The 12,641-nt window shown below is 42.8% G+C and overlaps 1 protein-coding gene across 1 annotated transcript; it reads left to right on the top strand.

Annotated features, from left to right (window-relative positions):
• Window positions 1-1,567: 1,567 nt before the first annotated feature.
• On the top strand, window positions 1,568-12,108 carry LOC115206154 (vitamin K-dependent protein S). Its single transcript, XM_029772805.1, has 8 exons — window positions 1,568-1,648; window positions 2,316-2,431; window positions 3,616-3,805; window positions 6,455-6,616; window positions 7,617-7,782; window positions 8,676-8,833; window positions 9,637-9,862; window positions 11,502-12,108. Exons 1-8 carry the CDS (start codon window positions 1,568-1,570, stop codon window positions 11,639-11,641), a joined length of 1,239 nt encoding a protein of 412 aa, XP_029628665.1. The 3' UTR covers window positions 11,642-12,108.
• Window positions 12,109-12,641: the final 533 nt, after the last annotated feature.

Raw genomic sequence — 12,641 nt, 5'->3', positions numbered from 1 at the left:
GTCAAAATTTATGAAAACAAAAATTAGCTTTTTGGATGTAGTTTAAGGTTTGGGTTCAGATTGTATGACTTTGTGACTGGCAGCTACTGACCACTGCAGAGCTGCCTGCAGAACAAGATTCATGATGAAAAATCCTAACCTGCTATCCTTTTCATTAGATTGTTCGAAAGCTGGGGAGTCACCCAGCCAACTCTGTATAAACAGTTTTGGGAAAGGGTTTTACTATTGGCAGCACTTCACACGGAACAACTAATCATCCACAAATCAATAAAGCTATTTTTTACTTCCCCGTAAAGTTGCCTCTGATGCCACTCTAGTGGAATCTTCTCAATAAGAAGGACTTGAACATCTGTGGCATCTTGGATTTAAGCCTCTTCCCCTAGAATTTCTTTGCATAAATCAGTGCCCAAACTTTTGGGCTTGAAAACCCCCCCCCCAAAAAAACCATTCCTCTGGCAAGCCAAATCTAATTTCGTCCGGGGCCATGTTTGGCCCGCAGGCCCCACTTTGGACGGCCCTGCTGTAGATAAAGAAGAAGCGGGAGAGAGGAAGAATAGTGTGACAGCCCGCCTCCCCTGTCCTAACCGAGGACTGCACCTGTGCACAACATTATATGTTATTGTTTAGCCCTGGTACCACTTTCAAGCACCAGCTGCATTCTCCTGAAGGCACATATTGGACTCTAACTTTTGATAACTTCCATGACCAAAAAGTACATCTTAATACATTCGTCAGTGTAAAGACAAAATACCATTCTCTTTCATCACACCATTCTCTTTACACAACAATGTTGTGATTTGAAATTAAGTCTCCATTTAAGTCAGAACATCTGGTTAAGTTTCTTCATTTGTTTTGTCCCCATCGTCTGACATTGCTTTGATGTGCTACTTAGATGTCGAGCACCTAGCGTGAGACTTCTCAATTTCCACCTGCAGTTCACACAGTCTACCCTGCTCCTGCAGATTGGTATAGTCTTTCTTTTCAAATGGAAGGAAGCATGTAATGTCAAAAACATGTAAAACAAATCTCTTTAAGATGCCACAGCATGGCTTACGATGGATTTGGAAATGATTTGAATTTCTACTACGCCATCTTTTTTCTGTCAAGCAAACAAATTTGTTAAATAGACCATTGCTTTAAACAAAAAAATGGAACCTGCCAAGAGCAATGACTTTAAAAAGTGATAATGTTCCCACTGTGTTTGGACCAAATAATTACATAATATAATCTCTGTGGTTTGGACACTATCTGAAACACAAACACTCACCTCCTTGACCCAGACGGTGACCTCCCCATCATGATTTATTTTGTTGTCTCGTCTCCATTCGTATCTGCTGTTGTGTCTGCTACGGCCAGGTTTGTGAAACTCTGGGAAAGAGACCGATTTCTTAAGACTTCTCAGACTCCCTGTAGCTCTTGCCTCATCAGCTGATGCTCCAGCCCAGTACAAAGCCTAGAGGGACAAGGACCAAAGAATCAGACCTGACAAGTATAGAACATCAACCCCATAAGGAACGTCTGGTTAAGAGAAGCAAACACCCCGAAGGACAGTAAAAATAAGTAGATCATGTTTGCATTGAAGAGGTTTGTGGTGGCTCTGCTGACCCTAGGGATTTGGGTTCATCCAACGCTTGAACGGACACTGGAGGTAAGAGGCGACACAATGACATTATTTTACTATACGGTTCTACTCTCTAACACAGGGTTGGGGAGTAACTGATTGCATATAATCTGATTACAAAACGGAATCAGTTGCGTTACCAGAAAAAAATATTTTAATCAGATTACAGATACTTTTGAAAAACTAGACTATTACTTCTTAGATTACTTCAACAAACAAAAATACATTACTCTTTTCTGTTTTCTCAATGACATTCAATTGAGCATTGAAAAAGTGTGCAAGTTTAACTTTGTTCCACTTGAGCGAGTGTGACCACAAATCAGACCACTAGGATGACACCAAATGCATTTGATGGATCTTTTTTGTCTTCTAATGCCTCTTAAGGGGAAAGTAATACAAAAGTAGCAAAGTAATACGTTACTGAGTTTGGGTAATCCAAATATTTGGTTACTGATTTTGGACAGGTAACTAGTAACCATAACGGATTACATTTAGAAAGTAACCTACCCAACCCCGCTAACACAGTTACTGTGAGTACACATGCACAGGTTTTTCCTCCATATTCTAATTAGTCCAGCAATTCTTAGAAATTGTTTCGTTATTTAAATGTCTCTCTTGTTGGTTTAGCTAGCTTTTCTATCATCACAATCTTTGCCTACATGAACAGTATTTTTGTGTTGTTTCAACCCCATAGCCATCACCGGAATGCTACTCTTTTGTCGAGTCCAGGTCCTCACATCTCCTGTACACTGGGAACAGCTCTGTGGGGAATGTCCCCATTCTGGAGTACAAGGTCACAGAGTTGACCAGGTAGGCTATAGAGATCATGACACCACTGAGCACTCCCCTTTCAGAACATTTAACCAGCCGGGGCACATCCGGCTGAACCACACTGACTGAACCAGGTCCCACGTAGTCTCTCATTTACATACAGAGTGTACAAAACATTAAGAACACCTTCCTAATTGAGTTGCACCCCACCCCCTTTGCACTCAGAACAGCCTCAATTCGTTGGGGCATGGACTCTGAAAGGTGTCAAGCATCCCACAGGAATAGTTTACCATTGTTGACGCCAATGCTTCCCACAGTAGTGTCAAGTTGGTTGGATGTCCTTTGGGTGGTGGCCCATTCTTGATACACACAGGAAACTGTTCAGTGTGAAAAACCCAGCAGCGTTGCAGTTCTTGACACAACCGGTGTGCCTGGCACCTACCACCATACCCCGTTCAAACAAACTTTCATTTTTGTCTTGCCCATTCACCCTCTGAATGGCACACATATACAATCCATGTCTCAATTGTCTGAAGGGTTAAAAATCCTTCTACACTGATTTAAAGTGTATTTAACAAGTGACATCAATAAGGGATTATAGCTTTCACCTGGATTTGCCTGGTTAGTCTATTTCATGGAAAGAGCAGTTTTTTTAGGGGGGTAGCTTTAATACTGCAGATTGTAGCTTCCATCAATGTAATTGTCTGCATCATTTCCAGTCCCCCGTATATTTGTGTGTGTGTGTGTGCTAATATCTTATTTAAATATATTTTCCTTTATTATTTTCCCCTAACCCTACCCTCCCTTTAATTCAAATAAACTAATGGACAACAACACTTAGGCTTCTACTTCCAGCTTATACATACTATATACATTTTAAGGACACTATGTATTTTATGATAGTTATCTTTTGTTTGTTTTTAATCTCATCCTTTAGCTACCATCGACCCCTCCCATCTATCTCTGAAGACCATCCAGTTTGATTTCTATTTTGTAATGTACTTTTAACTGTGCTGTTTCCCAAAAGTGCTGAACCTATATACATTTTACGGGCACAGTATATTTTACATTAGTTACCTTGTTGGAATAAATCCCATTCTTCAGCTCCACTCAACCCCTCCCAGAGCAATGTTTTGTACACTCAGTGTATGCTCAATAAGATGTAATGCTGTTCTGAGGATCAGTGTGTTTTGACATGTCTGTATCTTTCTGTCCATCTGTAGCTTTGACTCCGAGTTTGAGTTGCGTACTCTGGACCCTGAGGGGGTGATATTCTTTGGGGACATCGGCGGGCAGCAGAACTACTTTCTGCTTGCTGTGATCCATGGGAACCTGAGCGTCCAGACGAGCTTCGGGGATGGGCAGGTCCTCGTCACCTCTGGGCCCCAGATCAGTGACGGGGAGTGGAAGAAGGTGAAGTCCTGAACCGTATCTTCTAAATTACTTTGTGACAGTAGGCTATACTATACAGTGCCTTGTAAAAGTATTCATCCCCCTTGGCATTTTTCCTATTTTGTTGCATTACAACCTGTAATTTAAATTGATTTTTATTTGGATTTTGTGTAATGGACATACACAAAATAGTCCAAACTGGTGGAGTGAAATGAAAAAAAAATACTTGTTTCAAAAAATAAAAAACTGAAAAGTGGTGTGTGCATATGTATTCACCCCCTTTGCTATGAAGTACCTAAATATGATCTGGTGCGACCAATTACCTTCAGAAGTCACATAATTAGTTAGATTGCACACAGGTGGACTTTATATAAGTGTCACATGATCTGTCACATGATCTCAGTATAGGTGTATGTAAATATATACACATGCACAGGTTTTCCTCCATATTCTAATTAGTGCAGCAATTGTTAGAAATTGTTTGGTTATTTAACTGTCTCTCTTGTTGGTTTAGCTAGCTTTCCTATCATCACAATGTTTGCCTACATGAACAGTATTTTTGTGTTGTTTCAATGATCTCAGCATATATATGTACATACAACAGTTCTGAAAGGCCCTAGAGTCAGAAACACCACTAAACAAGGGGCACCACCAAGCAAGCGGCACCATGAAGACCAAGGAGCTCGCCAAACAGGTCAGGGACAAAGTTGTGGAGAAGTACAGCGGGTTGGGTTCTAAAAAAAATTATATTTGAAACTTTGAACATCCCACAGAGCACCATTAAATCCATTATTAAAAAATGGAAAGAATATGGCACCACAACAAACCTGCCAAGAGAGGGCTGCCCACCAAAACTCACGGATCAGGCAAGGGCAGCATGAATCAGAGAGGCAACCAAGAGACCAAAGATAACCCTGAAGGAGCTGCAAAGCTCCACAGCGGAGATTGGAGTATCTGTCCATAGGACCACTTTAAGCCGTACACTCCACAGAGCTGGGCTTTACGGAGGAGTGGCCAGAAAAAGCCTTTGCTTAAAGAAAAAAATAAGCAAACACGTTTGGTGTTTGCCAAAAAGCATGTGGGAGACACCCCAAACATATGGGAGAATGTACTCTGGTCATAGGAGACTAAAATTTAGCTTTTTGGCCATCAAGGAAAACGCTATGTCTTGCGCAAACCCAACACCTCTCATCACCTGAGAACACCATCCCTACAGTGAAGCATGGTGGTGGCAGCATCATGCTGTGGGGATGTTTTTCGTCGGCAATGACTGTGAGACTGGTCTGAATTGAAGGAATGATGGATGGCGCTAAATACAGGGAAATTCTTGAGGGAAACCTGTTCCAGTCTTCCAGAGATTTGAGACTGGGACAAAGGTTCATCTTCCAGCAGGACAATGACCTTAAGCTTACTGCTAAAGGAACACTTGAGTGGTTTAGCAGAGTGGAGTTTTTCCTAGCCACCGTGCTTCTACACCTGCATTGCTTGCTGTTTGGGGTTTTAGGCTGGGTTTCTGTACAGCACTTTGTGATATCAGCTGATGTAAGAAGGGCTATATAAATAAATTTGATTTGATTTGTTTAAAGGGAACATTTAAATGTCTTGGAATGGTCTAGTCAAAGCCCAGACCTCAATCTAATTGAGAATCTGTGGTATGACTTAAAGATTGCTGTACACCAGCGGAACCCATCCAACTTGAAGAAGCTGTAGCAGTTTTGCCTTGAAGAATGGACAAAAATCCCAGTGGCTAGATGTGCCAAGCTTATAGAGACGTACCCCAAGAGACTTGCAGCTGTAATTGCTGCAAATGGTGGCTCTACAAATATTGACTTTGGGGGGGGTGAATAGTTATGCACGCTCAAGTTTTCCGTTTTTTTGTCTTATTTCTTGTTTCACAATAAAAAAATATTTTGCATCTTCAAAGTGGTAGGCATGTTGTGTAAATCAAATACAACAAAATAGGAAAAATGCCAAGGGGGGGTGAATACTTTCGCAAGCCACTGTAACCATAATAACATAATTATAATGTGGGGCATGTATAAGTAACTGCCAAAATAAAGGAAACACCAACATATAGTGTCTTTGTAGGGCCTAGGGCCACCACGACAGCTTCAATGCACCTTGGCATAAATTCTACAAGTGTCTGGAACTCTATTGGAGGGATATGATACCATTCTTCCTCAAGAAATGTCATAATTTGATGTTTTGTTGATGGTGGTGGAAAACGCTGTCTCTGGCGCGTTCCAGAATCAGATGGCTCAAAGTGTTCAAAGCAAACTCAGCTCCATCATTTATTGAATCAGATGGCTTATTCATCTCAAAACCCACTGATATTGGCAATTATTTAATAATTTTTTTATTGGCAAGATTAGCATACTTAGGCATGACATCCAATCAACAAACGCTGACACTACACACCTAAGTATAACTGATCAAATTTTGAATTCTGTAAAGTGAGAGTAGAAGAAGTGAAAAAAACTATTGTTGTTTATCAACAATGACAAGCCACCAGGGTCTAAGAACTTGGATGGAAAATTACTGAGGATAATAGTGGACGATATTGCCACTCCTATTTGCCATATCTTCAATCTAAGCCAACTAGAAAGTGTGTGCCCTCAGGCCTGGAGGGAAGCAATCTAAATCTTACCTGTACATTGTCCATGGATGCAGATTGCAGTGATGAAACATGAGGGAGCTGTGGCTGTGCGCGTTGGCTCGGAGGCAGCCGTCACAGTGCAGCAGTCTGCTGAGAGCCAGAGGGCCGAGATAGGCAACGGCGTCCTGAGAATCTCTATCGGAGACCTGCTCCCAGATAGCGGAGTTACCCTGGGGGTGAGTCTAAGTCCTGTTACCCCCCACCAGACTGACAGGGAGCAGAATGGGAGCATGTGAGAGGACCAATGGGAAGGAATGTGGGTCTGTAGAGGGGTTAGGACCTAACAGGGACACAGCAGGGTTACAGACAGGCTGGAAGTGGGGGTGAGAGATAATTAGAATGGGTAGGGCTAGCATGTTGGGAGATGTTTTTGGGTCTGCACAGTAATGGTTAGGACCTTTACATTCCATGGTTAGGAGCAACAGTAATAAAACACAGGGTTGCAGATGGGGTGGGAGTGTGGTGGGGCATGGAGAGGGGTAGAATTTGAAGAGGGAGCTTTATGGAGGAAGATGTGTGTCTGCAGAAGGCTTGGGAACCATTGTAATAATTACACAGGGGTTACATCCCAAATTACCCCCTATTCCCTATTTAGTGTACTACTTTTGACCTATAAATGGAATAGGATGCCATTTGGGACATATCCTGGGTTGCAGAAGAGGAAGGGCATGGGGTGGAACATTGAAGGCTTGCTAGTGAGACACTAACTGTATGGGAGAATGTGAGACTGTCTGTGGAGATGGGAGTTAACCATGAATCTGGCTGGTTCTCTTAACGTGAGATTTGCTTATCTAATCCGTGTGCAATGAAAACCACTGTGCTCTCGCCAACTCTAATAATGATTTTCACAGCTGGACCGCACATCCTGAGACAGTTTTCTGGCACACCAACTTTCTCACCATGATAAGAACAACAGATCAAAGCACGGCTCAGAGTTCAACCACTCCTGAGGGAGAATGAACTGCAGTTCTTATCATTTTACTATATTTTATACCCAACACAAACAGCACGTGTCTGTTCTTCGAATGCACCCACTGTCCCTCATAATCTGAATTGGACTATTTTGCAATGGACAAATAAAAACAAGAAAGAGCAGTGCTATGTAGTGAAGGGCAATCACATGGGGCTTGTTTTTCTATACCATTTCTGTCTTTCTGTCTCTGTCTGTCTGTCTAGCTGAACCCTCCTCTGGATGGCTGCATGCGGAGCTGGGACTGGGTCAGACAGGACTCCAGCATCCTAGAGCGGACCCTGCAGGATTCCGAGGTGCAGAGGTGCTGGGAACATATTGCCCCCGGGTCCTACTTTACTGGAGTTGGCTGTGTTGGTTTCAGCTCTCGAGGTAGGCCACCTCACTTCCCCGTCACATGACAAGGGACAATATATTTTTCTGTCCACGCACTCTGACAGGGAAAAATTCTGGGCCCTATATTTTAGGTCCCTGGAAACATTTAGTGGTAGTTTACCTTAATATGAAACAATGAAAACTTGGGACTGAAAAATGTTGCAAACAGTTGTTTCAAAATCGTACATATTGCAATATTGTCCACAATATCACTCCAAAATACATGTGTTGGACTTAGAATTAAAGATTTTGGTGAAGAAGTTTTCAACTTATAGTTTTAGTTTTTCATAGTTTTTATACTCCCCTACCATAAATCTTTTTCTTCACAGGGCTTTCCGTAGAGCCTGTATTTGAATTCTAAGAGGAACACAGAACTCTTGTGGGAAGAAAACAATTAAGATTGGGGTAAAAATGTGGAAACCTACCCCTTTTAAGAATGAATCCCTGGTTAACTCCCATCTCATTTACATCATTTAGCAGATGCTCTTATCCAGAGCGACTTACAGGAGCAATTAAGGTTAATTAAGGTTGCCTTGATCAAGGGCACATCGACAGATTTTCCACCTTGCATGCTCGGGGATTTGAACCAGCGACCTTTCGGTTACTGGCCCAACGCCAGTAACCGCTAGGCTGCCTGCCGTCTCCACAGACAGTCTCACATGCTCCCGTACTGTAGCTACTGTCTCATGGTATTGCCTTCTTGCCATTACTTCAATAACAGCTGAAGTTTAAGTACTTGAATCTGGTGCTTTCCTTGTTTTGTCAGTAAAGTAAAAAGCGTGACGACATTCAATGGTCTGTAAAAGGAACTGCATTGTTGTATGAACAAGAAAGTGCACCGGTTAGGGTGCAGAGTGATATGTGTGTTATGTTTGCCTTTGTGTCTGCAGTGTTGCTGGGAAACTCTTCAGCTGAGCCAGACGGTGCAGACTGGACTCTCTCTGTGGAGCTAGCTCTCAGAACGGTTTCAGCCAGAGGCTTTCTCTTCATTCTGGTTGACACTCAGAACGACTACATCCTCTCCTTGAAACTCAACCACCCTTCACAGGTAACACACCGGAACGATACAGCCTCACGGCCCAACTGGTCTGGACCAGCTCTTTGTTATGTTATAGTCTCTATCTTCTCTCATTCCTTCACTATTACTGCTTTGGAAATGCTTATGATCTTTAAGAATGGCACAATGGCAAAGACATGGTCAACACATGCACGCACGCACGGACACACACACACACTCATACACGCTCATTCACACACAAACTCACACGGGTCACTCAAACACACACCCACACATACACATACTGTACACACAGCAGCAGGTCACAAACAAGTCACACTCCTGCCTCCGTTGAGTCTGGGACCTGACTTGATTAGCCCAATGATCACATGTTGTGATGTCATGCAAAATGCCAAGCAGGAAGAGGTCAAACTTTCCGAAAGAGGCTTGTTGAAATTGTCACTGTCAGCATGCCATACTTTAAGAGGATTTAACTACTGGAAATCCCCACAAATATCTATGTGAACAGATCTCTGTTGGCCTTCAACACATATTCTTTGTGCTGTGTGGAACAAACCCTGACTTTTACCTTTTATGTCTGTCTAGGGCACAAACAGACATGTTGCTGCTTCCTGTTGCAGATTGTTCTGTTGATACCGATTGTTGATCTGGCATTTGCTGCCACTTCTTATGATATTTGTTTCCATATGACAATGTGTTGACAATTTGTCCGGCCCCAGTGGAGGTCTTTTAAAACCCTAAACGAAGCATTAACTTATGGGGTGATATAATGCAAAAACAATCTCTCCTGGATAAGTTTGGATTCATCCATGGTTTGGGTTCCTGTGCCCTAGGAACTGATGCTGAGTTTGAGGGGGACTCTATTCTGGTCGGGCAGCTACCCCCAGACCCTCTGCTCAGGTGAGAGTCAGTTCCTGCAGCTGCAGGTGAGGCCAGGCCAGCTGGTATTTGGCATGGGTGTAACCAAGGCAACCATGAGGTTGACGGATGGGGACTACAAGCTCCTGAAGAGGGTGATGAGCCAACCAGGGAGCAGGGTGTACCTGGGGGGCGGGCCAGGTGAGCACTGAGTCTCAAATGACACCCTATTCCTTGCATAGTGTACTACTTTAGGCCTGATACTTTTCTCCTCCAATCTTATCCGTGCTGTCTTCCCACATCAACTGATCCTAATCCTCTTACTCATTCACTATTCTACTCTTACACACGAAAGCCGCGAAGCCGAAACGTCTGTGTACGCTATCCCTGATGCAGTGAAAATAATAACATCTAAAATGAAGTAAGCTTAATGCAACATGTTTTTAAGTGCGGACCCATCCCAACTTTTTACTATTCTACTCTTCCCACACTCTCTCACCCTCAAACATTTCTCTTCTTTTCAGCTCTCTCCTTCGTTTCACCTCATTCTTCTTTTTCATTATTTTCCACAAACCATGTCCCAGAATCATCTCCTCTCCATGTATTGTCCACTATTAACTGTCCTCTATATTCATGTTTCCTGGATCACCTCAAATCAGATAAGCTAATTTCACACTGTATATAGATTTTTTTCTATTGTGTGTTGACTGTACGTTTGTTTATTCCATGTGTAACTCTGTGTTGTTGTTTGTGTCGCAATGCTTTGCTTTATCTTGGCCAGGTCTCAGTTGTAAATTAGAACTTGTTCTCAATTGGCCTACCTGGTTAAATAAAGGTGAAATAAAAATTAAAAATAAAATAATTTCCACATTTCACCCCAGAATGACCATATGCTTCCAGGTCATATGGTAACATATAGCCAATAAAAAAGGGTGACAACATTCAGATGTAAAACATTTCAGAGTGTTCCTTCCTCCTTTACATTATGATTGCATTTTAGAGAAATTAAACTCGAAATTCAAAGTTTCTCCGACGTTTTCAGGTTGTGTAGATCAAGCTATGTGCCTCCTCAACCTCAAATGAATGTAAAAGATAAGAAAAACAAATCTGGAAGTTACATGGAGCTCATCTTTTCCATTTGATAAAGCTGAATCTACAAAAGAAGACCTGGGACATGGACTTGTCCCAATAGAAGACGTCTGAGATCTGAAAACATAACTCACTTTAAGTACACTATACGTGTTTAACGCCCTATTCCCTATATAGGAGTGGAGGTGAAGCCTCTGTTGAGGACAAACACAGCAAGAGATAGGAGTTGTGTAGAGTAGCTTTCGGTATCAAATTACAGGCAATTTCCCAGATGATATATCATGATGACTCCTATGGACATATGGTGTCAAGATGAAACAACAGTGTGAGCCGGTAGGGGTGTGAGCCGGTAGGGGTGTGGGAAGGTAGGGGGGTGGGCCGGTAGGGGTGTGGGCCGGGAGGGGTGTGGGAAGGTAGGGGGGTGGGCCGGTAGGGGTGTGGGCCGGTAGGGGTGTGGGCCGGTAGGGGTGTGAGCCGGTAGGGGTGTGGGCCGGTAGGGGTGTGGGCCGGTAGGGGTGTGGGCCGGTAGGGGTGTGGGCCCGGGGAGCCGTTAAACTTTACGAGTCTTTCTTCTGCTATCATTGTTTTTCTGCTATGAAATCGTGCAAATACTGCCACAAAGGGCTGCCCTATGTGGCCTTCACCTGTCCAGTCATGTCTCATCAGTGATTACTTCTAGGAAGGGAGGAAAGAAAGAAGCACAATTCAATCCCTTGAACTGGGCCCATCTCTGACCTTTGACTGTGTCCAGAGGGTCTGTCCAGCTTCCACGGCTGTCTCCAGGCTAAGATCCAGGGTGTCAACGTTGACCTTGACCTGGCAGAGGTCAAACACGGGGATGTCCGCTCTCACAGCTGCCCTGCCGCCCTCGACATCCGAGATGGGAAGTAAAGGAGCCGCAGTTACACCCGACACTGCTTATAAGACTACACAAGGCTACACGAGGCTACACTGTTTTCTGTTTGGCTATTGTCTCTCTCTCAACGTTTTACTGTCTCATGTGGCTATCTATGTAACAAGATGTAACACAGTACTGCAGAATGCAATAATATTGTATTTTCTATTTGTATTTGTATTGAAGCATCTCTGATATGTGAGGGATGTTCATTTGAAGAACAAGAGAAGGATTGCGTTTTCTTTGTGTAGATCGTTTTGCATACATTTTTGGCCAACTTTGGTACGTCCCTGTAAAACCATAACATGGCCTCTTTCACTTTATTTGCTGCATATTGTTTCTGTAATTTCCAGCAGAATTCCCCTATAAGCAGGTGAAGCTAAACAGTACAGCTGAATTACCATGTCCACTCTTGTTAAGTCTGTGCGAATGGCAATAAAGCATTTGCTGCTTTTTATAGCAATTTGACTAGCATTGCATTTTTTACATATATGTTGTAACTTCCCCCAAAGCTGTCCAAATGGTCAAAAACATTGTATTCTTTCACACACTGATAAGTTCATGAACCATTTCATAACGTATTGTATGGATGCTATGCAAGTTCGATCTCTGTGTATTACGTTATACTTCCATTGAAATAACTTAAGCAAGACAGAAGAGCCTTAGAACAGTTACTCTATAATCATCATTGACATGAGGGGCATGAACACTAAAACACAAGGAGTTCATCATCATCTTACCAGACAGAAGCTCTCATATACAGTTGCAGACTTGGATTCAAATGCAATTTGAAATAATTTAAAATGCTTTAGCTGAGCTTGATTGAGCTTGCCTAACGCAATTGAACCAATAGAACAGTCGCAAAGGTGCAAAGCCTGCCGATCTGGCACTCGAGACAGGCTAAAGGAAACGTGCAAAGTATTTGAAAGATTTCAAATCGTATTTGAACCCAGATTTTCACAGTTGCCTGAGAAAGAGGAGACTAGCCAGTGTTCT

This window comes from Salmo trutta, chromosome 13 (genome assembly GCF_901001165.1).
Source record: "Salmo trutta chromosome 13, fSalTru1.1, whole genome shotgun sequence".
NCBI lineage: Eukaryota > Metazoa > Chordata > Actinopteri > Salmoniformes > Salmonidae > Salmo > Salmo trutta.
This window is presented reverse-complemented; position numbering and strand designations above follow the sequence as displayed.